Source organism: Rhincodon typus, chromosome 2 (assembly GCF_021869965.1).
Source record: "Rhincodon typus isolate 14 chromosome 2, sRhiTyp1.1, whole genome shotgun sequence".
NCBI classification, from domain to species: Eukaryota; Metazoa; Chordata; class Chondrichthyes; order Orectolobiformes; family Rhincodontidae; genus Rhincodon; species Rhincodon typus.
The window spans coordinates 140,905,657-140,929,964 of record NC_063333.1 but is presented as its reverse complement, the minus strand read 5'-3'; the positions used below and the strand labels follow the sequence as shown (position 1 = coordinate 140,929,964).

Here is a 24,308-nt window from a genome sequence, read left to right as displayed (position 1 = left end):
GGAGTCTGTGCATGAACATAGAGGTAAAGGTGAAGTTGCTATTTTCCTACTGGACCACTGGGCTAATCTCTTATTACAGAGAGATGACTGGTGGTGATTTAACTTGAGAGTCACCTTGCCTCGGGGTGGGGAGAGGTTGAGAAGGAGAATCCTTCATGGTAACCTCATCTGGAATTCGACTCATGCTGTTGGCATTACTCGACATTGCAAACCAGTCGTACAGCCAACTGAACTAATACATAGCTTCTAGCAAGCATAGGTATGCCGCAAAATCATGGAGTCTCTTTCTTCAGCAATACAATATTTGTAAATAAATGTCACATTGGAAATACTAAGTTAACAAATTAAATGCACTTGTAAACATACAAACAGAATGTACACAGGTAGGATTGTGAAGTTGTGTAGTACAGGTTAGCATTGGAAAGCATTCATAATGATCAAAGCTGTGGACTCTGATATGGTTTACCGTAGGACATGTCACTTGAGTAAAAGGCTCCATTCTTCTTCTGGATCTATAAATGCTACAATGATTGAACTAAAGGCTTGGAGTTTTGGGAAATGCTGTGTTTTTGTTGTACAATGGTTATCATATTTGCCCAACATGTGAGAGGTGCCTGGTTTGAAACTGAGGAGAGGGGCTTGTGCTGTTCTGTAGTAGCTATTATTACATTCAGTTAATCAGTAGAATTCTTCACCATAGAGGCTGGGTTGTTAAATAGGTTCAAGGCTGAGATAGACAGATTTGTAATCAGTAAGGGAATCAGGGCTTATGGGGCAAAGGCAGGAAAGAAGCGTGAAAATGATCAGATCAGCCACGATCTCATTGAATGGCACAGCAGACTCAATGGGCTGAATGGTTTATTTCTGCACCTATGTTTTATGGCTTTGGATTAAGACCTCACTGTGGGGGGGAGGGGGTCGGTGTCAAAGGAGGTCCTGACTTAGCATTGTGTCAGGATCATTCACTTGATAGTGATTATCCCCGAATTAGACAAGTAGCGGCTAGAGGGATGTCCCCTGAATTCACAGTCTACCGTTTTGATAAGGGAGAGAGGGAGAAAGAGAGAGGCTGCTTTCACCTCAGCAACTAAAACACCTGAATTTGAAACTGGCCACTTAGGGGAAGTGCCAGGTAATTAGAGTGGGCCTCAAAACCTGCAGACTGCCCAGAGAAAAGGCCACATCTACTGTCTCCAAGCAGCTGCCTTGTTCTCCACTCCATCCCAGGCCCAACAGGTTGGCCAGAAGATGCATGTTTAGACTCTCATCACCAGTCCCAGTGACCTTTAATTTACCTGGACCAGCTAGACACCACTTGTGGATGAGAAACCCTTCATTCCCTGACCCTCATTCTGGGAAAATGGTTCGGGTCAGGATGGTAGCAGCAAACAGATATGCTGGCTGGCAGCACCATATTATACCCCTGCCTACCTCGGGTCTTGTACCCCCTGTGCCATCCCATCAAAGAAACAATTAATTGGTACAAGTATGTGATCTACAGCAAAACACTGACAGGGACCTTGGAATAATGGATTGCCTCTTACTCTCTATAGGAAATGGAGTTAAGACAACAATCAATCAGCCATGATCATATTTAATGATGAACAAGGCTCAAGCGCCTGAATGGCCTACTCCTGCTCCTATTTATTATCTACAGAAAGTAACAACAGCAGGAGTAGGCCATTCAGGCCCTTTGAGCCTGCTCCACCATTCAATATGATCCTGGCTGATCATCCGACTCAGTCCCTGTTCCCACTTTCTCCCCATACCGCCTGATCCCTTTAGCCCTAGAAGCTATTTGCATTTCCTTCTTGAAAACATTCAATATTTAGGCCATGGCCACTTTCTGTGGGAGAGAATTCCGCAGGCTCACCACTCTCTGGGTGAAAAAAATTCTCCTCCTCTCAGTCGTAAATAGCCCTCACAGGAACGGCACTGCTGCCTCACAGCACCAGGGATCTGGGTTCATTTCTAGCCTTGGGTGTCTATGTGGAGTTTGCATGTTCCCCCTGCCTCTGCGTGGGTTTCCTCCAAGAGCTCCAGTTTCCTCCCACAATCCAAAGCTGTGCAGGTTAGTTGGATTGGCCGTGCTAAACTGGCTTTGCAGTATCCAGGGATGTACAGGCTGGGTGCACTACCATGGTAAATATGGGGTTAAGGGGATGGGGTGGAATGCTCTTTAGAGGGTCAGTACAGATTTGATGGGCTGAATGGCCTCTATCTGCACTGTAGGGATGCTACGATTCTACTCTGTATCCATAGACTGTGACCCCTGATTATTGGGAATATCCTTCCTGCACTTATCCTTTCCATGAGTATTCCCCGCCCCATCCCAATTCATCTATACTGCTGTGAATATGGTCCTAAAATATCCAGTCTCTCCCTATACATCAGTACTGCTATCCCAAGAATCAGTCTGGTAAACCTCCATTACACTCCCTACATAGTCAAAACACCTTTCCACAGATAAAGAGACTAAAATAGTTTTCTTGTTCTATCATCTTTACAGTGTAAATTTTAGATTAGCAATTTGCTAACTGTCCAATTTCTGATGACTGCACTGAGCACAGTCATTCACCCATAACATTACGTTGATGAGTACTAAATGAAGGTACGAGGAGGTTATGACTGTTTCTGAGTGCCCAGTCACAGGGTTAGGGTGGTGTTGTTAACATGACTTCAAGATATCTACACATGACTTTGGACTGTTTTTAAATCATTGAAAACCAAACTCTGTCAGGTAAAACATGTTACCTACAGTGAGGATGGCCTCCAGGTCACTTCCCTGTAATCTCTGGCCATATTTAGTTTTAAAAACAGAAAATATGGTTAACGATTGTTTGCTGAGCTGAATGTCCAAATCAATCGTTATCACCTATAATTTTGAGAGTAAAATGCTTCAAACCGTCACGAGTGTAGTGTAATTTCCCACAGCCCACAAGAGCTAGGATGAATTGGATTATTATAGCCAATGTTAAGAACATTTTCAATTCTCAATCCATACAGTTAGTAAAACAGATCAATTTTCTCCCTTTCATACCTTAATTTTCACCCTTTTAACATCTTTTTTCGTCCAGTATTAACAACTCCTTCGCCCTTTTGCAACGTGCCTCTGTGACAAAGTGAAACAATGAACCTTTTCCCCAGCACTTTGCAATTCTGAAGAAGAGTCACACTGGACTCTAAACACACACTTTATTTCTCTCCACACATGGTGCCAGACCTGCTGAGTTTCTCCAGCATTCTCACTTCTTGTTTATAGCTCTCTTGTTCGAACAATGTTTTGCAGGCAACTGGAGTTTGTTTTACTTTTCAGTGGGAGAAGCCTGTTTAAGAACAGGCTGCTCAGCCCATCTCTCTGCCTTATTGAAGGACACTTACTGTGAATCCAAAGTGAAATCTGATTTTTCTCTTGAAGAATAATTGGAAGATTTCTTGATATTATATTTGCTGAGCAAACTGCATCTGCAGATGGCAGGAGGTGTGTGGGGTTTATGTGTGTGTGTGTGTGTGTGTGTGCATGTGGAGGGTGTGTGTGGGAGGTGGGTTTGTGTGTGTGAGGTTTGTGTGCGTGTGTGGGTTTTGTGTGCGTGCGTGTGTGTGAGGTTTGTGTGTGTGTGTGAGGTTTGTGTGTGTGTGTGTGTGTGGGTTTTGTGCGTGTGTGTGGGGTTTGTGTGTGTGGGAGTGGGTTTTGTGCATGGGAGTGGGTTTTGTGTGCGTGTGTGTGGGGGTGGTGTTGAGTGTGTGTGTGAGGTTTTTGTGTATGGGTGGGGGTTTTGTGTGTGGGGTTGGGGTTTGTGTGTGTGTGTGGGATTTGTGTGTGTGTGGGTGGGTTTTATGTGCGTGTGGGATTTGTAAGTGTGTAGGGTAGTGCGTGTTGGGGAGCTGCTAATGTGTGTTCGTGTTGGTGAGTATGTAGGTGGGCGCTGGTTTGTCTGCGTAGGGGATGGGTGTTTGTGTGTTGGTGAGGGGTTCAGGTTTGTATGTGTGGAGGGTGTTTGTGTGGACGTAGGTGGTGGGTGTTAATGTGTGTCTTTGTTGGGGTGGGTTGTGTGTGTGGGGGAGGGGTTTGTGCCTATGGTGGTGTGTGTGTGTGTGTGTGTGTGTGGTGCGTGTGTGTCTGTGTGTGGTGCGTGTGTGTGTGGTGCATGTATGCGTGTGTGGTGCGTGTGTGTGCGTGTGGGGTGCATGTATGCGTGTGTGGTGCATGTGTGTGCGTGTGCGGTGCATGTGTGCGTGTGTTTGTGTGTGGTCTGTGGAGGTGGTGCATGTGTGTGTGTTTGTGTGTGTGCGTGTGAGGAGTGTTTTTGGATTATTTAGAAGAGTCATCATTTATATCTCCGTATTACAAACTGAATATGTTAACCGCTTTGCATCTTGATCTTGAAAGGGTAAATAGGGTGGTTAATAGGGCATTAAAGTAGTAAGTGGGGGGAAGGGAGAAGTGAGCATAGAGGGAGAATAACGATTAATGTAAGGCAAAGCAGCAGGTTAGCAGGTGACGAGGAAGCTTCAACTCCATTAAAAATTAGGAAAAAAGTTAAAGGGAAGGAGAACTCAAGAGCTATTAGTAATGGTGGTAATAGGACCCAAAAAGAAGGTGCAAAAACTGGCATAAGGGCACTTTATCTGAATGCTCGGAGCATTCGAAACAAGGTGGATGAGTTGACGGTGCAAATCATGGCAAATGGGTATGATTTCGTGGCCATTAGAGAGACATGGTTACAGGATGGTCATGATACAGGGGTATCAAACTGTTCGGAAGGACAGACAGGAAGGTAAGGGAGGTGGTGTTGCTCTGATTTTTAAGGATGATATCAGGGCGGTAGTGACAGATGATATAGGTTCTACTGAACAAAACGTTGAATCCATTTGGGTGGAAATTAGGAACAGCAGGGAGAAGAAGTCACTGATAGGTGTGGTCTATAGGCCACCAAATAATGACATTGTGGTGGGGTGGGCAATAAACATAGAAATAACTAATGCATGTAAAAATGGTACAGCAATTATCATGGGGGATTTTAATCTACATATCGATTGGTCAAACCAGGTCGGTCATGGCAGCCTTGAGGAGGGGTTCATAGAATGCATCCACGATAATTTCCTTGAACATTATGTAATGGAACCTACGAGGGAGCAAGCTATCCTAGATCTAGTCCTGTGTAATGAGACAGGAATAATTAATGATCTCACAGTTAGGGATCCTCTCGGAAGGAGCGATCACATAATGTTGGAATTTAAAATACAGATGGAGCGTGAGAAGGTTAAATCCAGTACCAATGTCCTGTTCTTAAACAAAGGAGACTATGAAGGAATGAGGGAGGAGTTAGCTAAGGTAGAATGGGGGCAAAAACTTTATGGTGGGTCAATTGAGAAACAGTGGAGGACTTTCAAAACAATTTTTCACAGTGCTCAGCAGAAGTATATTCCAGTGATAAGGAAGAACTGTAGGAAAAGAGCCAGCCAGCCATGGATGTCCAAGGAAATAAAGGAAAGTATCAGATTGGAAAAAAAACATACAAAAAAGCAAAGAGTAGTGGGAAACTAGTAGACTGGGAAATCTTTAAAGGCCAACAGAAAGTCACAAAAAAAGTTATAAAGAAAACTAAGATAGATTATGAGAGTAAAATAGCTCAGAATATAAAAACAGGCAGCAAAAGTTTCTATAAATATGTAAATCGTAAAAGAGTGGCGAAGGTAAACATTGGTCCTTTAGAGGATGAGAAGGCCAATTTAATAACTGGGAATGAGAAAATAGCCGAGACATTAAACAGTTATTTCGTGTCAGTCTTCATAGTGAAAGACACAAATAACATGCCGAAAACTGATGGCAAGAAGGTTATAGCAGGTGAGGACCTAGAAACTATCATTATCACTAAGGAGGCAGTGCTGGGCAAGCTAATGGGACTAAAGGTAGACAAGTCTCCTGGCCCTGATGAAATGCATCCCAGGGTACTAAAAGAGGTGATGGGGGACATAGCAAATGCACTAGTAATTATTTACCAAAATTCACTGGACTCTGGGGTGGTTCCCGCAGATTGGAAAACAGCCAATGTGACACCACCGTTTAAAAAAGGAAGTAGACAAAAAGCAGGTAACTATAGGCCAGTTAGCTTAACTTCGGTAGTGGGGAAAATGCTTGAATCTATCATTAAGGAAGAAATAGCAAGACATATGGATATAAATTGTCCCATTGGGAACACCCAGCATGGGTTCATGAAGGGTAGGTCATGTTTAACTAATTTGGTGGAATTCTTTGAGGACATTACTTGCATGGTGGACAATGGGGAATCTGTGGATGTGGTGTATCTGGATTTCCAGAAGGCATTTGACAAGGTGCCACACCAAAGGCTGCTACATAAGATAAAGTTCCATGGTATTAAGGTAATGTATTGGCAAGGATAGAGGATTGGTTGACCAGTAGAAAGCAAAGAGTAGGGGTAAATGGGTGTTTTTCTGGTTGGCGGTCAGTGGCTAGCGTGTGCCTCAGGGATCAGTGTTGGGACCGCAATTGTTTACAATTTACATAGATGATTTGGAGTTGGGGACTAAGTGTGGTGTGTCAAAATTTGCAGATGACACTAAGGTAAGTGGTAGAGCAAAGTGTGCAGAAGACACTGAAAGTCTGCAGAGGGATATAGATAGTCTAAGTGAGTGGGCAAAGGTCTGGCAGATGGAGTACAATGTTGATAAGTGTGAGGTCATCCATTTTGGTAGGAATAACAGCAAAATGGACTATGTTTTAAACGGTAAAAAATTGCAGCACGCTGCTGTGCAGAGGGACTTGGGTGTCCTTGTGCATGAATCACTAAAAGTAGGATTGCAGGTGCAGCAGGTAATTAAAAAGGCAAATGGAATTTTGTCTGCCATTGCTAGAGGGATGGAGTTTAAAAACAGGGAGGCTATGCTGCAGCTGTATAGGGTCCTGGTGAGGCCACACCTGGAGTACTGGGCGCAGTTTTGGGCTCCTTACTTGAGAAGAGATATAGTAGCACTGGAGAGGGTGCAGAGGAGATTCACTCGGTTGATTCCAGAGTTGAGAGGGTTGGATTATGAGGAGAGACTGAGTAGACTGGGATTATACTCATTGGAATTCAGAAGAATGAGGGGAGATCTTATAGAAACATATAAGATTATGAAAGGAATAGATAAGGTGGAGGCAGGGAGGTTGTTTCCGCTAGCAGGTGAAACTAGGACTAGAGGGCATCGCCTCAAAATAAAGGGAAGCAGATGTAGGACTGAGGTCAGGAGGGACTTCTTCACCCGAAGGGTTGCGAATCTGTGGAATTCCCTGCCCAGTGAAGCGGTTGAAGCTACCTCGCTGAATGTTTTTAAGGCAAGGCTAGATAAATTTTTGAACAGTAAAGGAATTAAGGGTTATAGTGAGTGGGCGGGTAAGTGGAGCTGAGTCTCAAAAAGATCAGCCATGATCTTATTAAATGGCAGGGCAGGCTCGAGGGGCCGGATGGCCTACTCCTGCTCCTAGTTCTTATGTTCTTATGTTATTGATCGAGTAGGTTTTGTTTTATAGTTAATCCATAATCCTGTATTTATTAGGGAAACCTGGATGATGGATATCTTCATCATCGGTCAAACGTAGATAAATCACATGACTGGCTATATTGGGGACTGAGGCAAGCCATTAAGTTTATGTTGTGGCCCATGGAGTAGTGGGACTGGAGAGAGAGAGAGAGAGAGACAGTGCACTCCCCTCGTCTTAGTTGTAACCTAAAGTATTTGAGCCCGGGAACTGCAAAAGAGCAACATTTTGCCTCAGAATCCCTGTCTAGGGAGGAAAGAAAATGAACCAAGTTTTGCCCTGCATCCAAGAAATGTCTGGATATTTACTTTGAGGTGTGGATGGTGAGAAGGTACATCATTGGGCAGGAACAAGGAATGGAGGTCCTGCTGAAATTATTACATAATTCTTCCATTTGTTGTCTGGAAGATGACAAGCCCCAGAAATGGCTGGGCAGGCTCCAAATGGAGCGATGGTAGGGTTGAGCATTCAGTTTACCCAACGTTCCTACTGTGAAGTGCCTGTAGTCTGTTTGCCTTTTCTTCATGATGGTGTTTCCAAGGTCAGTAGCTGCACACATGGGTAAGTGGCAAGAACAAAGTCTGTACCATTCTTTGAATTTGCATTGTTAACACAGATGAAATAAGGGAAAAGCCAGGGCAGCTAACTGGCCCTCGAAACAAAATTAATACATGTGTTATGGGATAAATGAGTGGAAGTGAGGACACTCCAGTCCGAAACAACTACTTCAGAAGCAGACAGCTCTAAAAACATTTCTTTCAGTCATCACCAGAACATAGCACAGCTCTATCTGAGGATCAAAACAGGCACTGGTGATCAGAGAACTTCTTAAAAAAAGGTCAATATTACATAATGCGAACCTGTCACCTTTCTGAACAACGCAGCTCTTGTACCTTGCTAATTGATGTTGAGAGGCACTTGAAGACATTTTACATTGTGTTCCCTTTTACATGTTGCTTTTACACAGATATAGAAACAACAGGCGCAGACAATATGACTCATCTCTAGTACCACTTTTAGTCCCTGAATGCCCAGTCCTAACTCCTGCTCACTTACATCTGTTTGATCAAGTTGCTGTTAAATTAATGACTTGCTTGCCAAAGAAGTTTTAATTTAACTTATTATCGGCATCTAAATGAAGCATTGTTTCACATACCTTCTTAACAGATAGATGAAATTTGAAATAAAATCTGTGGGCAGGTATTCTGATGGACATGCTCTGATTCTTAGTGCTGTGTTACCCTGTTCTAAATTTTATACAGCCATAACCCACTTAATTTCAATGTTTGTATGTGGAATTTGTTAACTAGAATTGCCATTCTTTGCAGTTCCAAAAATACCGTTAGACCTTAGCAGGGAAATTACATGCAAGATTGCATTCTGAGATCACAGAGATTTTACAGTACAGAAGAGGTCCATTAGGCTTGCCCTGGCTCTCAGCATTTTTAACTCAGTGCCAATCTCCTGCCTTTTTTCCGTAACCCTGCGCATTGTTTCTACATCCATTCCTCCATATCCACGAGGGTTCTATTCCTGAGAACCCCTGTGAGCGATCAGATGCGTGAGTGGAGAACTCGTTAAAATAGGTTAAAATGATTAAACGTATCACAGATATGCAACTTTTGCCCGCAGATGTTGATTTTTTCTGTTACTTATTTTTTGGCACGGATAGGCGCGATTTGTGATTTTGTGGATACAGAGGATGTATTGTAAATAATAAATCGATGCCCCCTTGAATGCCTCAACTGAACTTGCCTCCACCACACCTTCCCAACGACTGGCATTCTCTGCTGGCGTCGACACTGACGCTATCACGTCGAGGATGATGTTTGTTTTCACTGTCTGGGTGTTAACTGACAGAGTGCCCCTGCACTCTCTCCAATACAACTGACGTCTTTGTGGTGCCCATAACCGTATACAATCCTCCAGCTGAATCTAACAAGATCTTTTTATATTTCTATTGTCTACTGGATTAAAGGCACATAGATTGATTACAGGTGATAGTTTAGTTGTTAACCAGCTCTGCTACTAATTGTAAGAATAAGGTTTTTCATAATAAACAAGTTATTTTTGAGGTCATTGAAGGAATTTGTGAAACAAATGAAAATAGAGATTGCTTGGAGAAGCTCAGCAGGTCTGGCACCATCTGTACGAAGAAAACAGAGATAACATTTCGAATCCACTATTTTCTCTCTGCAGGTGCTACCGAGTCTCTCCAATCATTTCTGTTTTTTGTTTGTTTCAGATCTCCAGCATCCACAGTTTTTGTTCTATTTAAGTGTAAACATCTCTTCTGTTCAGGATCACAGATATTAAGAGAAACAAATTGGCCACTGAATAAAACATATGCACAGCTTGTGGAGTAGTGGGGCTTCATGACCTGTGCACTCCTCCCATCAGAAGTGTAACAATAAACGTGAACGGTTGACTTACTCTCATGAGTTCACCTTGAATGTGCTTGTGGTCTTCATCACACGAGCTCTCCTGAGCTCCCTCAGTTGTATCTGGATCGAGCTCATCCCCAGATGACGACTCCTTGTCACTTAGTTTCGTTGCAAGCCGAACCAACTTGGTTCTTAGTTTCTCTTCCATTAAATCTGCATGAGTTCTAGAAAATGTGACTCCACTATCTGGATCCAGATTGGATTTCCTCTCTGGGTTTTGGACCTTTTGTGCAGAAATAGGCGATTCCTTTAAAAAGAAAGATTCAATAAATTGGCATTTGACTGACTTATAAAGAATGAAATTTGTACTCAAGTGATAGCAGGTCTCATGTAAAAGTTGCCAACAATATTTGGCTTCAAAATGCTTAGCTTTTCATATATAGCGTGTATGAATGGAGCCCCAATATTTAACCCAAGAAGTCCTTAATGTTTTGCTCTATTTTTGGCAGAGACATTGGTGGCAACAGTCTAATGAGACTTTTTCACAAGTGCTCTGTTCTGAGTTAGATGCTACACATACCAGTAGAAGGCCTCGGACGGATGTTCCTGCCTGCATTTAGCAACACTGCCAGCATTTGGTGTCAAGTGTCATTTCAGACATGGATTTAAACCCCTCAAAAGAATCACCCGTGTTAAAGTTAACTCACTACTTGTCTGCCTAAAAATCTGGTCTCAAAACCTCCACTCTTACACTAGTATGTGTGATGCATTTTAAATGGATATGACCATTTCCACTGCGATCTCTCCCACTTGAAGAAATCTTCTTGCATCTTGGACAGATGACAGACCACTCTGAAAACAAGAGTATTGACGATAAAGGGCTGGACTTTACTGTCACAATCGGGACCTGGGCTCCCGCTCTGCAGAGCAAATGTAAAACAGGGTGCGATGATGTTGAGATGGCGACAGGGCATCATCATACCAGTCTCTGAAACCACGAACGGCGAATGGCACAAAATCCAGTCGTACGGAAGTGGCTAATTAACCAGCTACTGAGCTCATTCATGACCCAATGGTCTGCAATCTTTCATTATGTGGGCATCCGATGAGAGAACGTGTGGGAGTGCTTTACGCCAACTCTGATGGGGTGGCACAAGGGCGGAAGGAACACCCCTGCCAGTGGGACCATGGTTGAATGTAGCAGGCAGGTTCTGCTGGTTAGTTTTTAAACTGCTTTTTGGTTGGCTCTTTGGAGACTTTAATAAAACATGAAGACAGATTTCTTAAGCTGCTGTCGGATCCAACTTCCTGGTTGTAAAGTAACCCCGCTGTCAACATGACATCTAGGCTTTGATCCCTTCCCCACCCAGTGGCAGTGGGGGCTCCCCTTTGCAACGCTAATTGGTCTCCTTCCTGCTGGATGATCACTAACTGGCCACCCAGTGTTTATGTTCTGTTTCCCTCATCCCACTGAGAAACATAAAATCCAGCCCAACATGTTGTGAAGTTGAACTGGTACAAGCAAATATGAAGCAGCAGGGTGAACCCATCTACAGGCAAACATCAATATTCTGCAACATTGCGGGTTTAACACAATGAGATTGCTCAAACATGAAAGATGGTCAAAGGCAGAGGATGTGGTGGAGTAGGAGCATGACCTTATATCCGAAACATTATTGGATACTATAAAGACTGTGGGACAGTCTGCAGAATGCCTGTAACATTGAGACAGTTAGCAACAGAAATTACAATATGACACAGCAATGGAACACCATGTTTGATGAGACTGGCCCATTGGAGAGATCTGGGCAAAAATAAATACATTCTGAATGGATGAGCATTCCTATGTAAACTCGGAATGTGCTTACTTTAACATAGATGGTTGCAAACACAAAGTTTACCTCTCTGCTCCAGGTCCCCAAACTAATTCTCCTCTCCAGCCTCGAAAGGCTCTGCTCCATCACGAACATACACCTGCTCAGCTCCTTAGGTCGAAGAGAAGGGGTTCAGTGTCAGAAAGAAGGGCGGTGAGTGGAATAGCAAGTGGCACACAGCACATAGTTTAAGGGATGGGGAATAAATGCTGGCCAACCAAGGGACATTTACATCCCATGAAAGTATAAAGTATCCCTCTCTTTGGACAGTGTCTAAGACTGAGCCAGTTCTTCACAACCTTGACCCTGAGCTCAGATTCCAATCCCCTTTCCATCAGTTAGACCATCTTTAAAATTCTAAACATCAGCCACTTCCAGTTCTTCTTCATCCTACCTGCTGCTGAAATCCTCAAACATGGTTTTGTTACATTTGACTATTCCAAAACCCTCTTTGACACACCTTCCACTCCATTCTCATACTCCCAACCAGTGGCTGATGATGTCATCAAGCATATCTACGGAACAGTGACGGGCATTTCTTCACTCAGCTTATTAATAACAAACTAATTAACCTTCTTCTGATTATAGTTCTGAGTTTGGAGCATGAATGGGCTGTTTGGGACCTCAAACCATTCTCTGCCATTTGAGAAGATCACGCTGATGTGAGTGTGGCCTCACCTCCATCGCACCATTTACTCCCCGAAAGCCTTTCGTTCTTTTGTTGCTCCACAATCTATCTACGTCTTCCTCAAAAATTCTCAATGAGCCTGCCTCCATTGCTTTCTGGGAGGAGTTCCACACATTCAAGACCCTCTGAGTGAAAGAATTCTTCCACATCTCTCTCTTAAGATCATCATAGAATCCCCACAGTGTGGAAGCAGGCCATTTGGCCCATCAAGTCCACACTGACCCTCCAAAGAGCATCCCACCTGGACCTACACCCCACACCCATCCCTACAACCCTGCATTTCCCATGGCTACCCCACCTAGCCTGTTCATCCCTGGACGCTATGGACAATTTAGCATGGCCAATCCACTTAACCTGCACATCTTTGGACTGTGGGAGGAACTGGAGCACCCGGAGGAAACCCATGCAGACACAGGGAGAATGTGCAAACTCCACCCAGACAGTCGCCCGGGGTGGAATCAAACCCAGGTCCCAGGCACTGTGAGGCAGTAGTACTAACCACTGAGCCACTGTGCTGCCCCACACGAGCAGAAGCAGGCTATTCAGAACATTCAGTCTGCTCTGTCATTCAATGGCTGATCTGCTTATCCTCAAATCCACTTTCCTGCCATTTCCCTATAACCCGTGATTCCCTTCCTGATTGGAAATCTGTTTACTTCAACCTTGGGATATACTTAAAAACCCAGCTGCAACAGCCCTCTGCAGTAAAGAATTTCACAGAATCACTCCCTCTGAGAGAAGAAATTCCTTCTCATTTCTGTCTAAAATGTGCAGCCCCTCACTCTGAAATTATGCTCTCTGGTCCTAGACTCTCCAACAAGGGGAGACTACCTCTCTGCATCTCCCCTAAAAATCTTATACATTTCAAAACAAAAAATTCTTTGGAAATTTACATTTTTTTATTTAGCCTGTTTTTCCCTAATCAACCTGTTCAGAGATATCATTACACATCTTTGGAGCAGGTGGATCTTGAACCTGGTCCTTCTAGTCCAGGGGTAGGACTGCGCCACAAATTCTTCTAAATTCCAACATGTATACACCCAACCTACTGAACATCTCCTCATAAGTAAGTTCCTCTGTAGCTGATATCAGCCTAGTGAACCTTCTCTGGGCTAACTCCAAAATCTTTCCGAAATGTTCACAGTATTCTGTGATCTGACTACTGCTTAGCAAAGCTTTAGCAAGACCTCCCTACTTTTATACTCCATTCCCTTTTAAATAAAGGCCTTTATTTTTAAACTGTAGCCCCTACTTCTAATCTCTCCTGCAAAGGCAAAACACGTTCTCACCACTCAGCTGGTAAATTCGACTCAAGACCTGATGTTTCAACAAGATTACCCTCTATTCTTCTCAACTCCAAAGAATACAAGATAACCATAATATAACCTCTGCATTTGAAACTATTTTAAACAATGCCCTCATACAATTATTGGATGACTGAAGTAGGTTTTAACTGGGAAGACGGTCTATTATTGTTTAATTCATTCACAGGATGTGGACATTGCTGGCGAGGCAGCATTTATTGCCCATCCCTAATTGTCCAGAGGGCAGTTAAGATTCGGTTGCATTTGGAGTCACATGCAGGCCAGGCCAGGTAAAGATGGCAGTATGCTTCCGTAAAGGACATCAGTGAGCCACATGCATTTTTCCAACAATTGACAATGGTGTCATGATCATCATTAGACCCTTAATTCCAGATTTTGTTTTAATTGAATTCAAATGCTACCACTGTGGTAGGAGTTGAACCCAGAACATTACTTGGGTCTCTGAATCACTCGTCTAGTGATAATGCCACTAGGCCACTGCCTCCCCTTGTTTTATTTTAATTCATCATTTATGCACATTTTCCGACTGAAAATGCTAGCATAACATGCACAACAGAGTGACTTTTCTCTGAGAACTTGTTTTAATTTGCTTGGATGACAAAGATGTTGCTCGAGCGCTGTTTTGAGAGTCTCAGTCACTGCTGATAATCGAGTATTAGGTGACACCTTGTGGAGATTGCTTGACATTCCCAACTTCCTATTCACTGTGGGGTTTGTACACTGAATGCTGCTTCTGCACACTCCAGCTGACAAAAGGGTGAACAATGGAAAATATCGCAAAAAAAAGATTGAAAATAGCTTTTAAAGTCACTTAATAAAATGGTAAAAGGGGCAACTTTCTCTCCAATTTTCTTTTGCAATATGGATGCTCTGCATGGTCCCTCTAAAACTGCTGTGCAAATGTTCATTGGGAACATTAGTTACACACAGCCTGTCTGGTCATTGTGCAATATGTACCCAAATGCTACCTGCATGTGCAGCTGACAGGGAACATTGAGGGTTCTATAGGGCAGCCATAGAGAAACAATTTTCTCTAGTAAGTGGTGATAATTTTTAAACTAGAACTAGGCCAGTAATGAGAAAAAGCAGCAAGGTTCCATTCTTCACCAATGAAGCAATGGAACTCTTTCCCCAGAAATTTCCACCTGCTGTGTCATTCAAAGTTTTCGAGATAATTTTTGATGAGTTCTGTGTTGTAAGTGACTACACTTCAAGGCTATATCTTTGACCGTAAAGTGTGGAAGGGGCTCCTGAAGTTGTGAAAGTTATTATGCAAAAAAAAAACATATGGTATTTGTGAGGGAAGGATGATACAGGGCATTACTTGTTTTCTACCTGCACAGGCCGATCCCAGCAGATCCAAGGTCATTTAGCACCCTGTGGAGCGTTCAGTGGCTGGAGATAAGACTTTTGCCCTTCATTTGGATCTGTGAAGTCAGCAGCTCTGCGGTATCAGCAGTGCCACCGGTCACGGTGGCCAATGTTGGTACTGCAGGCATTCCTTTCAGCTGGAGCCCATGGACGCTTGTAAGTCCAGAGTTTCCCAACAGGGAGGGGGATGTGGGTGCCTGTTGTGATGATAGGACACTTGAGGAGGCAACATTCAGAGTGTGAGGGGGTAACAGATTTTGTTGTAGAGGGTGGTGGTGGGTGTGGGGGAGGTGAAACAGGCCAATTTGGATACAGCACTCATGAGGGAGGTGCTATCCACCACCATCTCTCCTCACCTACTTTGCCATTTGAGGTTCAGGCATGGGAACCTGCCGGGCTCTCCCCTGTGCTTAAAAATGTCTCTCTGGGGCCTCAAAGTGAGGCTGGGAAGGTGGGTGATGGTGTGTAACTGGCCTTTAATCAGCCATTTAGGAATCTCAAATGGGGTGACAGCAGGTGAGCACAGTTTAAGAATAAGAGGTCTCCCTTTTAAGATTGATTTGAGGAGAATTCCTTTCTGTCTGAGGGTCATTAGTCTGTGGAATTCACTTCCCAAGAAAGTAGCGGAGGTTGCAACATTGAATATACTCAAGGCTGATTTAGATGGATCTTTGATAGATAAAGGAGTCAAGGGTTATGGGGACAGACAGGAAAATGGGATTGAGAACTCAACCAGATCACCCATCATCTGACTGTACGGGGTAGCAGGCCTGAAGGGCTCAATAGCCTAACCCAGCTCCTCCATTGGATGTTCTCGACTCAGTCACCAATTAACCCATTCTGGGATTTTCATCCCATGCACATTTTGAAAAAAAAAGCTTCATTTCAGCTCCCATCATCTTTTGTTCCAGGCTTTGTCTTGTGTTTGGGTTTATTTTGATGTTGCTTTTAACTTACTTCTAACTAATTTCTAGCTTCCTCCATCTCTTTAAATCCCTCTATTTTTGCAGCTAATTGCATTGCGATAGACATTGATGTGATTCAATTATGGTAACAATGAAGGCTACAAGAAAAACCTCGATTTGAAACCTGCAGACAGGAAGTGTGACCTTTCATTCATTTAGCATAGGAAGAGGAGTAGGCCATCAAGCCCCTTAAGCTTGTTCCACTATTCAATGAGATCATGGCTGATCTGTGGCCTAACTCCATATACCTTCCTTTGGCCCATATCCCTTAATACCTTTACTTAACAAAAATTTATTTATCACAGATTTAAAATGAACTGATCCAGCATCCACTGCCATTTGTGGAAGAGATCATCTACCACCCTTTGTATGTAGAAGTGCTTCCTAACATCTCTCTAAAATCCCCAACCAGTGGGAATAGTTTATCTTTATCTACCCCGTCTTTTCCTATTAATATCTTGAAGACTTCAATCAAATCCACCCCTTAGCCTTCTGAATTCCAGAGAAAACAGACCTAATTTGTGTAATCTCTTCTTGTAACCTAACCCTTCAGATCCAGGTATCATTCTTGAAAACCTATGTTGAACTCTCTCCAAGGCCCAACCACCCTTCCTAAAGTGTGGTGCCCAGATGTGCTCACATTATTCCAAGTGGGGTCTAACCAGGCCATTGGACCCAGCACTCAGTGAGAAAACTTAATGGTTCAGTTCTGTACTTTAGCCTGCACAAAAGCTCCTGAAGATGCATTGTAACTGTAGTGATTGGAACCAGGTGGACCTTATTGACTGTGAGATCCCTGATTGGGGCTGTTAACGTGGGCCAATCAGGGAGCTCTGGCTGATGAATATAAACAGGTAATCTTGCCCCTTTATCTAGCTTTGCTTGTTACTTGTTCCTGGCCACATGGGTATTTTTCCTTGAAAAAGAAATATAAACAGGGGATCCAGAATCTCCTGACTTCAGGGACTGACTCTGAGCTGGCTGGTCACAGCCAGTGTACTGTGCACATGTAAATAAAGAGTGACGTGGTGATGGGCTACCAGCCTCTGTTCAGTTTTTGCAGTAACGTTCTGTATCGCTATAAAAAGAGAGCACAGCTTCACACTTTGCCTGTGACCTCCACTCTACATTGGTAGGCAGTGCGTCACCAGTAAGCTCTAATGTTCCCAGTGACACCCAAGACTTGCACTGCAGACACTCAACAGGGGCTGAGGTTTGGAACTCCCTTCCACAAACGGCAGTGGACGTTAGATCAGTTGTTAATTTTAAATCTGCAATAGATACATTTTTGTTGAGCAAAGCTATTAAGAGATATGGGCCAAAGGCAGGGATATGGAGTTAGGGCCGAGATCAGCCATGATCTTATTGAATGGTGGAGCAGGCTTGATGGGCTGAATGGCCTACTCCTGTTCCTATTGTTCTCAGCGACTGTTAAGGACAAACGTGTGGGATGATTTGTCTTGCTACAGCAGTCTATAGTTTGCTTTATGATTACGCTGCCTAGCATTTTTTTTTGAAGAAGTAAATTGCTTCTAGCTTGTACCTTAAGTTCCACTGGGGCAATTTCAACGCTGTGGGATAGCGAGTAAGCATCTCCCTCCTTTGAAGTTGGTGGAACTGACAATTGACAGAGATGTGAAACAGGTTGATCACTCGCTTGCTTCAAATCTCACTGTCAACATGATTTTAACAATCACACCGCACTTTGTAATTATAATGTGATAATGTAAATGTACCCAGTGAACAGCAGAGTCCTACTGTAATTACACCTGATGCAATGATATAGATTGAACAAGATGAAAAGTACGAGGTTACCTGGCATGTGTTTTTAGAAAGCGAGTGTTGGATTTTCAAAGGGCTGTCTGTTTCGTGCTCCTGAGGTGAGCATTTGTTTCGTCTTCTCCTCCTGTGTTTCCTCTCCGACTCATCAGGGATATCTTCGCCCTCGCTGCTGTCTACATTCCCAAATCCTTGTGGCTGTGCATTGTAGTTTATATCTAGCTGCCCAGCACAGTGAACGCTGGCTGGTTTGGTTGCGTTGTGGCTTGACTTTCTCTCGTCTGCAGTAACCTGGCCGTCTGAGCCGCGTATGGATATCTGCACTGAGCCGGTGGAGGACGTTTCCGAGTCCGAGCACATGGTCTCCGTGTTGGTGTATCGGCCAGAGGACGGTGAGGTGACCAGCTGGCGCTTTCCATCGGCGCCCGGCCAGTCATTGTCGTGCTGCGAGTCGGTGAAGTAGGTCTCATCCGACAGCTTGGCCGAGCATTGCCTCAACTCACTGAGGTCAGCAGCACTCCAACCAATATCATCGTCATTGTCATCATCCGTCCCCATCTCGTCATAAGCGGACACAATGTCTGCCTCATTCTCCAATGCAATGAACACTCTGCTCTTTGGTTTGGCTAGCAATCGAGGGCGACTAGCTGGTGTGCTTTGCATTGCCATCCAGTTCCCATCAGGACTGTGCATCATGGCCATTGCTGAGGAACCTGCAAAGCAAGCAGAATCACAGGATCCCTACGCTTCACAAAGAGGCTGTTTGGCTCATTGAGTCTGCACCGTCCCTCTGAGCAACATCCTGCCCTGACCCTATCCCCATAAACTCACATTTTAGCATGGCTAATCAACCCAACCTGCACATTCCTAGACATGAGGGGGCAATTTAACATGGACAATCCCCCTAACTACTCAACCGCAATCCACCTAAGTAGATTAATGCAATGAGAAACCATAATTAGCAAGTTATAACTGGTTGTGATAAGACCACAAGACACAGGAGCAGAAATTAGGCCATTCGGCCCATCGAGTCTGCTCTGCCATTCAAATATGCCTCATAAGTTTCTCAACCCCATTCTCCCGCCTTCTCTGCGTAACTTTTGATCCCCTTAAAATTAGGAACCTATCTATCTCTGCCTTAAATATACTCAATAACCAGGTCTCCACAGTATTCTGTGGCAATGAATTCCATAGATTCAAATGACGGCTAGGAAAACACATTCAACAAGGCAGCCCCATTACTTTACCCTGAATAACTCAATGAGGTCTCATGGTGCAGTGGATAGCGTCCCCACCTCTGGATCAGAAGCTCTCTGTTCAAATCCCACACCAGGATTTGTTGGTGCATTGGTGTTTTTGTAAACTCTTCCAGTGCACCCAATAGCAGATAACATGAGCAGGAGGGTTTCTTGGTCAGTCACCCTTCAAAGAGCAATGTCAAACCATGGATACTTTTGGAAATCATGGACCAACCCTCAGAAACAAGGATGGATGAACAGACAGTCTGATGAGATTGAGGGATGAATAGGATTGAAAATTCAAAATAACTTTTGAGAAGGTGGAGCATAAAACAAGGGAATTACATTTGGGTCCTGAAGCTTACTGCTTCCATCAGACAGCGTGGAGCAGAGCACAACAGAGATGTACTGCTGAGACTGTATACAGCTCTGGTCAGACCACATTTGGAATACTGTGAGCAGTTTTAGTCCCTGTATCTGAGGAAAGATGTGCTGGCTTTGGAGGTGGGTGGGGGTGGGGGCAGTGTGGGGGAGGGTCCAGAGGAGCTTTACAAGAATGGGATAAAGAGCTTGTCATATGAGGAGCAGTTGAAGTCTCTGGGTTTGTACTTGGTGGAGTTTAGAAGGATGAGGGGAGATCTGACTGAAACTTACAGAATACTGAGAGGCCTGGATAGAGTGGACAAGGTTTCTACTAGTAGGAGAGACTAGGACCTAAGGGCACATCCTCATTGAAGGGGTAACCATTTAGAACTGAGATGAGGAGGAATTTCTTCAGCCAGAGAGTGGTCACACCATGGAACTCATTGTTGCAGAGGACCAGAGGCCAAGTCATTGAGTGTATTTAAGATAGAATTAGATTGGTCTTGATTGGTAAGGAGATCAAGGGTTACAGGGAGAAGGCAGGGGAATGGGGTTGAAAAACATTTCAGCCATGATCGAATGGCAGAGCAGATGCAATGGGCTGAACGGCCTAATTCTGCTCCAATGTCTTATGGTCTCGTTTTTGTACAGTCATAGAGCCTCCCCAATCTAGTTAACCTCATTGGTAAAGATGCACAATTCTGCTTTGATTCCCCACAAAGAGAAGTCAATTTAAAATATTCCGAGTTTCCATTCGCTCAGATACAATGGGATCATTTGAGTTTGTGAATTACTGTAAAGTGGGCAAGAATGAAATTTAGCCTCCTGGCAAACCTCTCGCCCAATTTTCATCTCCAAATGAAGAAAAGAAGGCTGTTGATTGGCCATTGCCTGTGTTATTATGGTCAAAGTGATAGCTAGTGAATGTCAGAATATTTTATCATGTGTCCCTCCAACCTCATCAGTATCTTAAGTCCATCCTTGATACTTCCCTTTTCTATTCTTTCAAGGGTAAGACCAGCATTCATCACCCATCCTAACTGGCCCTGAACTGACTGGTTTGTTAGGGCCATTTCAGAGGGCAGTTAAGAGTCAGCCATGTTGCTGTGGGTCTGGAGTCACATGTAGGCCAGACCAGGTAACGATGGCCAATATCCTTTTTTAGATGACATCAATGAACCGGATAGGGATTTTGCAAATCAATGACTGTTGTTGTGGTTACCATTTCGGAGACTAATGTTCTACCATTTTTATTAACTGAATTTAAAGTGCACAGCCACTATGGCAAGATTTGAACTCATGTACCCAGAGCATTAACTGGGTTGCGGGATTACAAGTCCAATGATTTTACAACTGAAAAGTAACCTTTGATCCAACAAGGATTTATCATCCTCAATTTGACAACATTCAACTGAACTCCTCCCCACCCCGCTACACACACACCAGGCCTTGTTATCACATAGCCTGCCATTACACACCCACTATTGTTAGTCACTAACAGTCCCCATTAACAACTATTCACCCTCCCAGCCTGATCGTTGGCAACTCCTTTGTCTGTCCAACTGTCTTTCTCTCTCTTTGGGCTCTACCTTATTATTTACTTCCTACCACACCCACCTCCCTATCTTCTACATATAAAACTGACATTTTCCCAGCCACCATCAGTTCCGAGGAAGGGTCACCAGACCTGAAACGTTAACTCTGTTTTTCCCTTCACAGATGCTGCCAGACCTGTTTCAGCGGCTGCTGGGGGAGATGGAATGTTTCTGATTTCTGCTACCTTTTATGTGAAAAGGTGACTTTACCCATGGAAAACCTGGCCCACCATTCAGTGGGAAAAGATTTCTGGATTTATCTTTTCAATTGCTCCAAGCACCTCGAACAAAATTCCTTGTAACCTTCCCAGCTGTCATTACAAGAGAATTTCTCCCCAGTCTCGCCTCTTAACTAGGGCCTGTCTTACCTTGTGTATCAACATGAATCTCTTATGTATCTTACCCATGGCCTTGATGTTTTTCTTAAAGTAGGTCACTCAAAACTGGGTAATGTGCTCGAAAAGTGGCACAATCAATGAGAGATTTTGGTTTAGCCTTACCCAGCTTTGTGTTTGTACACTGGACCCTTATTTATAAAACCTTGGATTCCAGATTGCTTTTAAAAAAAGCACAACTCTGTCAACCTGTCCTCCCGCGTGTATTTATAGCTGTAACCATGTGGTTAACCAACGAGCAGTCAAATCACAAATAGCATCCTTCCGGCCGACTTGTCCTCTTCAGAGCATTTGTTAGCAGATATCAGGAGCCAAGATCGGAATTAGGTCAATTTGGATGTATTTAGAAAAGGTATTTAAAGGATTTTGCTTGGGACCGGGCACTCCAGTCTCAGCAATCAATGCTATACTCTTCCTGACTGGAGTGGGAAACGATGTGCCCTCTCGTTCCTTCCTTACTATTGATACCAGTCCTCCAGAATCTTGTTCACTCATCTAAACTTTTAACTATATGCCACCAGTCGTGTCTCTCTCTCTCTCTCTCCCTCCCTCTGATGAAAGAATAGCCCTTTGGTCCTCTAGGACTATGACATCTTAACCTTCTATACTATGGCAGATAGGGGTCTGGAAGGCACTGCTTGAGAGGGTAGTTGAGGCAGATAAGCTCATAAGTTTTAAAAAGAGCTTGAATAAGCACTTGAAGTTTCATGGGGAGGCACAGTGACTCAGTGGTTAGCACTGCTGCCTCACAGTGCCAGGGACCTGGGTTCAATTCCACCCTCAGGTGACTGTTTGCAGTTTGCACATTCTCCCTGTGTCTGCGTGGGTTTCCTCCCACAGTCCAAAGATGTGCAGGTTAGGTGGATTGGCCTTGGGAAATTGCCCCTAGTGATCAGGGATGTGCAGACTAGGTGGCTTAGCCATGGGAAATGCAGGGATAGGATACTGGGGTGATCTGGGTGGGATGCTCTTTGGAGGGTCAGTGTAGACTTGATGGGCCAAATGGCCTGTTTCCACATTGTAGGGTTTCTAAAAATTAACATTCAAGGCTATGGGCTGGAAAGCAGGTCTAGTGTAGAACCTAGTTCAATCTTGCTCACTAATCCTCAGCTTTGCTCCCTAATCTATTCCCTTTGTCTCAGCTCACTTGCAGTGTGAGTTTTCTGCTTTTAAATTGACAAAATTAATCCACTGCTTACCCTCACTGTTTGCATTCAGGATTTTCTTTACTTTTCCCATGTTTTATCACTTTTTTTTTTCTCTCTCGTAGCCCAGTCTGTGCAGCCTTAACTGGGGCTTGAAGTTAAAGGTGAAGATGAATCTTACAATGTTCTAAACTCCTTACCTGGCCTATCACATGCCTTCTGAAAATGTATCAGAATTAGATCACATGGTTAATTCTTGTTTGTCAATTTAGTAATTCTGAAATAAAATTAGTGGACTCAGGAGGTATGATTTGTCCATCCATTGATTCTAAGATCCCAGCCAATGGTTACTGCTGGGTGCTTCTTTGATCCTCAAATCTGAATGCTTAACAGCTGAGTGTTAACCTGTGATACTCTGGTTAATGAGATAGTAGGAACTGCAGATGCTGGAGAATCTGAGATAACAAGGTGTGGAGCTGGATGAACACAGCAGGCTGAGCAGCGTCAGGGGAGCAGGAAGGCTGACGTTTTGGGCCTAGACCCTTAAGAAGTCACCGCTCTGATAATGAAAATTATCAAGGTCCCATTAAGATCTTGGGCTTTGTAAGGGAGTAGACCAGGAGAGCTCAAATAAATAACTGTCCTGTTCTCATCACCCCGTTATAGGAAGGATGTTATCAAGCTGGAGAGGGATCAGATGATATTTACCAAAATGTTGCCGGGAATGGAGGTTTTGAGTTATAAGGAGAAGTTGGAAAGGTTGGGACTTTTTTCACTAGAGCATAGGAGTTTCAGAGGTCACTCACTGAGGTTTATAAAATCATGATGGGTATAGATAAGCTGAATGGCAGGTGTCTTTTCCCTAGGGTGGGGGATTTCAAGAATAGGGGCATATTTTTAAGGTGAGAGGAGAAAAATTTAAAGACATGAGGGGCAATTTTTTCTTTTTTTACAGACAGTGGTTTGTGTATGGAATGAACTTCTGAGGAAGTGGTGGATGCAGGTACAATTACAATGCTTAAAAGGCATTTGGATAAGTATATGAATAAGAAATGTTTCGAGGGTATGGGTCAAGTGCAGGCAGGTGGGGCTCGCTTAGTTTGGGATTATGGTCGGCATGGACTGGTTGGACCGAAGGGTCTGATTCTGCGCTGTATGACTGTATAAGAGCAAAATACTGCAGATGCTGGAAATCTGAAATGAGCAGAGAATGCTGGAGAAACTTGGCAGATGTCGCAGCATCTGTCAGGAGGGAAAGAGACAAATTTAACGTCTCAAGTCCAATATGGCTTTTCTTCAGAACAGATCTGAAGAAGAGTCATACTGGACCCAAAATGTTAACTTTATTTCTCTCTCTACCGATGCTGCCAGACCTGCTGAATTTCTCCAGCATTCTCTGTGTCTGGTTTTGGAGAGCTCACCTAGTTTCACATTGCATCGTTGAGGGAATCCCCAGTCCAGCATAGAAACGAATACGAGTGGCAATGTTTCCTGCTGCTTCTACTAATGTTCTTCCGAAATTAAAGCAGGAGATTGGGAGAAGTCTTGAGGAAGATTCCACCCCCCAGCCCATTATTGCCCTATCTGGTTTACAAACCTCCTGATTCACCTAGGACTGTAAAAAGTAAAAAATATAGAGTTATGAG

At 43.8% G+C, this 24,308-nt stretch overlaps 1 protein-coding gene across 1 annotated transcript in view; it reads right to left on the bottom strand.

The window, feature by feature from the left end:
- The window catches only part of LOC109931017 (rab effector MyRIP-like), a 102,772-nt gene that overhangs the window by 20,147 nt on the left and 58,317 nt on the right, over positions 1-24,308 (bottom strand). Inside the window, exons 7-8 of the mRNA XM_048609177.1 lie at positions 17,963-18,639; positions 9,974-10,231 (exon numbers count right to left, since the gene is read on the bottom strand). Of these exons, the coding sequence (XP_048465134.1) occupies positions 9,974-10,231; positions 17,963-18,639 (935 nt within the window). The remainder of the gene's footprint in view (positions 1-9,973; positions 10,232-17,962; positions 18,640-24,308) is intronic.